A 5,000-nucleotide genomic window follows, 5' to 3' on the forward strand; every position below is an offset into this window, starting at 1 on the left:
TGCTTTCAGTCAATTGGGAAATTGTCCATAATTCATTTTAATAGCAGAAGTCTCTACACAAATTTTTCGCATATTAAGGAATACTTACAGAAATTCTCCAACCCATTCAACATCATTGCAGTGTCAGAAACATGGATTAAGGAAGGCAAATGCATGGACTTTGAACTTAAGGGTTATAAACTGGTTTGTGTCAACAGAATTAACAAGAGAGGGGGAGGAGTGGCCCTTTTCGTTGATGAAAATATAAGGTTTGAAATCGTAAATAACATGTGCGCTGCAATTGATAACCTAATGGAATGTGTGACTATTGAAATCCAAACAAATGATAAATGTTTAATTATCAGCTGTGTGTACAGAACACCCGATTCAAAAATGGAAGACTTTATAGAATACATGGGAGAATTGTTTTCTAAGTCAAAGCAAAAGAAGATATTTATCTGTGGGGATACTAACATTGATTTAATAATACTCCACTGACTGATGAATTTGTAAATACACTGAACGTAATGGGCCTACAGCCCTTAATTACAAGGCCAAGCAGGATTACAATAAATAGTGCCACGTTAATTGACAACATATTTACGAATGTTATGGGGGATGTAATAGATAGTGGACTATTGATAAATGACATAAGTGACCATTTACCTGTATTTGCTATATACGATTGGAAACAAAAGTTGCAAATTAGACCAAACACAGACGCATATGTTAGACTGGAAACCGAGGAGAGAATAGAGGCATTGAAAAATGATTTATTGTCGCAAAATTGGGACTGTGTATACAAGGAGAAGGATGTAAATGTAAGTTTTGAATTATTCCTGAAGGTATTTCAAAGGCTGTATGAAAAAAATTGTCCACTAAAAAAAAGGGCCTTTAAGCAAAGACAGAATAAACAGTGGCTAACTAAATCCTTGAAAAATGCTTGTAAAAAAAAAAATACATTGTACAAAAGATTCATAAAAGCAAGGACACCTCAGGCTGAGTTAAAATATAAAACCTATCGTAACAAGCTAAATATCATTCTCAGAGATTGTAAAAAAAAATATTATTGCAAGCTTTTAGAAACAAATGCAAATTACCCAAAAAAATTGTGGGACATAGTGAACGCAGTGTTAAGAAATGACAAGAAAATACATAATTATCCTCAGTATTTCCATGAAAATAACGTTAAGTATGAAAACATGAATACTGTGGCGCATAAACTAAACACATTTTTTGTTATGGTTGGACCGAATTTGGCCATGGGTATCCGTGACAGGTGTATGGGGGAGTCTTGGGAACAGGAAGAATCTCTCCAACAGTCCATGTTTCTAAAGCCAGTCAAGGCCAACGAGATTAGTGAGATTTTACTGGGAATGCAACCAAAGACCTCAAGAGACTCGCTGGGGCTTCACATGAAAATAATAAAATCAGTGCAAGAAAGTATTCTTCAACCTTTGACACATATTTGTAACTTATCTTTTCAAACAGGAACTTTTCCTTGTAGCATGAAAATAGCTAAGGTTATACCATTACATAAGAGTGGAGATGAACATTCATTTACAAATTATAGACCAGTCTCAATTTTGCCACAATTTTCTAAAATTTTGGAAAAGCTATTTAACAATAGATTAGATGATTTCATTAATAAACATCAAATTCTTTATAACAGTCAATTTGGCTTTAGAAAGAATCATTCCACGGCGCTGGCCTTGGCTGAATCGGTAGAAATTATTAGTAATGCTATTGATCAAAAATTGTACTCTATAGGAATTTTTATAGACCTGAAAAAAGCTTTTGATACTATAAATCATGAGATCCTTCTCAATAAGCTTGAGAATTATGGCATTCGTGGGATAGCACGGGACTGGGTCAGAAGTTATTTACAGGACAGGAAACAATATGTGAAATTAGGGGAGTTCACATCGAGATGCTTGGATATTGTTTGTGGGGTCCCTCAAGGGTCAATTTTAGGGCCGAAATTATTCCTGCTTTACATAAATGATATATGGAAAGTTTCGAAGGTCTTAAAGTTAATTTTATTTGCTGATGACACAAACATCTTCTACTCGGGGCATGATCTGAATAATATGGTTGAGACTGTAAACATTGAATTGACTAAATTACATGGGTGGTTAAACCGAAATAAGTTATCATTAAATTTAGAAAAAACTAAATTTATGTTGTTTGGTAGGAGAGCAGCAGAGGTCACTGTGAAAATCCAGGCAAATGGGATTGATATTGAAAGGGTCAAGCAACACAAAGTACTAGGGGTAATACTTGATGACAAGCTAAGTTGGAAACCACAAGTTAGCCATCTTAGGGGCAAAATAGCCAGGAGTATTTCTATACTTTGGAAATCACAATATTTTTTCAATCAAAAGGCCTTACTTGTTTTATACTGGAGTTTAGTTTCCCCACATCTGCATTATTGTGCTGAGGTGTGGGGAAACACTTACAAAGGTAAATTGCACCCCCTGGAGATCCTTCAAAAAAGGGCAATAAGAATAATATATCAAGCAACTTACAGGGCACACACCAATAACTTCTTTATTGAAGGTAGAATTCTCAAATTACGGGACGTAGTAAGTTACCACACCGTACAAATGATGTACAAGGCTTCAAAAAAAAGCCTTCCTGTAAGTTTACAAGCAATGTTTGAAGATAGAGGAGTTTCGCATGATTTAAGAAGAAAAAGAAGATTCACAGAGAAAAATATACGGACCACACTTAAATCATTTTCGATTTCTGTAAAGGGTATTAAATTATGGAATGAACTTGATGATGATATCACAGGGAGTTGCAGTTTGCAAAATTTCAAAAAAATGTATGTCTCTAAAACTATGGAAAATTATAGACTGAAAGCAGAGCACTAATAAGCGGAGTAAAGGTGAATGGCACTATCATAACATCATTGTAAAAGAGAGGTCAGGAGAATGACTTGTTTGGGTTTGAATACTTTTGCAGTTGTGTTTAGACTACCAGATAATGACTTTGAAAAGGCCTCGATGGCATGAAAGGAGACATCGCAGATATCAAAGGAAACATCCAAAAAATGGCTACAGTGGATGGAGAGGATATCGATGTGTAATTAAATTCAGCGGGAAATGGAAAGCATGTCAGTTGTGCAAGGTCAATGGATAAGGAGAATGAAAATTTGACTGTGTATTGGACTGCAGCTTAACAGACAAAAAGAAAAAAAAAAAAAAAAAATGCAAAATTGTGTTTTCTTCCTTTTTGTTTTCTTCCTTTTCATTTTCATTTTCATTTTTCATTTTTCATTTTTTATTTTCATTTTTTATTTTTTTATTTCTTTAAAACATTTTTTTTTTATTTTTTATTTTTTATGTGATCAGTAAATGTGTATCTGATTCTGAATCTGATGAAATTGGGGGCGGGACTCGATAAGCCTTAGGCTTCTTCCATCACCCTTCGGACAACACAAATTAAGATGTATGATGTGAAAGAGATAATTGTGTATTGTGTGGAATTGTCCGAAAGAATAATAATAAATAAATAAAAAGTATTGTGTATTTCCATTTGATCTGATTTCAGAGACATGTGTTCAGTGCAGGATGTGTCTGCTGTTAAACAAAAGGGTGTCTGCACTGTAGCATTAAAGCTGGGGTGGAGGATGTGTGGAGAAGATAGCAGTTGGGATAGAGATTTGAACTGTTGACAGTCCCAAAGGCCAATAAGAACAGAGAATCGGATTTTTTAAGAATCGGAGCCTCGCTCTGATTGGTCAAAGTGTACCGCTCATGTTAACTTTGACCAATCAGAAATCACATACCCCAGCTTTAAGGTCAAACTGTTTATGTAATGTGTATGTTAACGATTTTAACCTATGTGTGTGTGTGTGTGTGTGTGTGTGTGTGTGTGTGTGTGTGTGTGTGTGTGTGTGTGTGTGTGTGTGTGTGTGTGTGTGTGTGTGTGTGTGTGTGTGTGTGTGGTGTTAACCTACGTGATGATGTGTGTGTGTGTGATAGTATTAAACTGAGCCAGAGGACTCTGCGCGCTGATTGGTTGATGGCGCGCCTTCCTCGCCTCCTATTGGCTCCTGCGGCCCGTCACGTGACGCGTCCTCCGCGACAGAGAAGAAGCACAAACATAATCTGACAGGCGGCCATCTTGGCTCTGCTACTCCGACGGATTCTCTCCGGATGTTTATTTGATTTATTTCAGTCCTGGATCATCTACCGCCGCTTCCTCTGGCGCACCGAGGCTCGTCTGCAGCCCGTGTTTGACGCTGTCTTCTCTGGGTATGAAGGGAGGAAACTACCGCTCTGTTTGAACCGGACGGACCAGGTAGCTGCGGAGCTAAGCTAATGGCTAGCCGGGAGAGCTAGCTGTTCGATGCCCGTGCAGAGGTCGTCAGAGGCGGATAGAAGATGCCACTTTCCCCGGGGACTCAGCTGTGATTCTCGGGTCAAACTCTAACCTCGGTTGTTGTTGTGAAATGGACCAGCAGCTTTATAACCCGAAGCCTTTATATGAGGATGTATAAAGATATATACTAACACACAACAACACGCATCGATGGAAATGTTCAGCTTAAAACCCGGGGACAAATACTATCAGGAATCTGCTCCGTTGCTCCATAACGTTAACCGTGAAATGACACTTGGTTTGTCCGGACAGTGAGCGCCTTAGCTGGGCCAGAGCAGCTACTAGAGCCCGCTGGAAGGTTTCTGGAGGGCTGGGGAAAGGAGTTTATATTCGGCGCTGCTTCGCTCTCACTGTGGCCGGGGTTGACCTCACCTAACCCGGCTTGATGTGCAGCTCTGCCCGCTGTGTGTTAACCAGGGACATAAACTCCTAAAGACTCCTGCGCTTTGGACTGACACACGTTAAGGATCTGTGTGTGTGTGTGAGAGAGAGACTGTGTGTGTGTGTGAGAGAGACTGTGTGTGTGTGTGAGAGAGAGACTGTGTGTGTGTGTGAGAGAGACTGTGTGTGCGCGTGTGTGTGTTTGGGGTAACAATGGGACCAGCAACCAAACTAGCCTTCAGTGTTTTCCT

The 5,000-nt window shown here is 38.7% G+C and overlaps 1 protein-coding gene across 1 annotated transcript in view; it reads left to right on the plus strand.

Moving 5' to 3' along the window:
* The first annotated feature begins 4,114 nt into the window (after nt 1–4,114).
* The window catches only part of acvr2aa (activin A receptor type 2Aa), a 12,113-nt gene continuing 11,227 nt past the window's right edge, over nt 4,115–5,000 (plus strand). The window contains exon 1 of the mRNA XM_080038553.1: nt 4,115–5,000. This exon is cut by the window's right edge and continues 17 nt beyond it. Within this exon, the coding sequence (XP_079894679.1) occupies nt 4,963–5,000 (38 nt within the window). The 5' untranslated portion in view covers nt 4,115–4,962.

This window comes from Ammodytes marinus (genome assembly GCF_949987685.1).
Source record: "Ammodytes marinus genome assembly, chromosome: 12".
Classification (NCBI taxonomy): domain Eukaryota; kingdom Metazoa; phylum Chordata; class Actinopteri; order Uranoscopiformes; family Ammodytidae; genus Ammodytes; species Ammodytes marinus.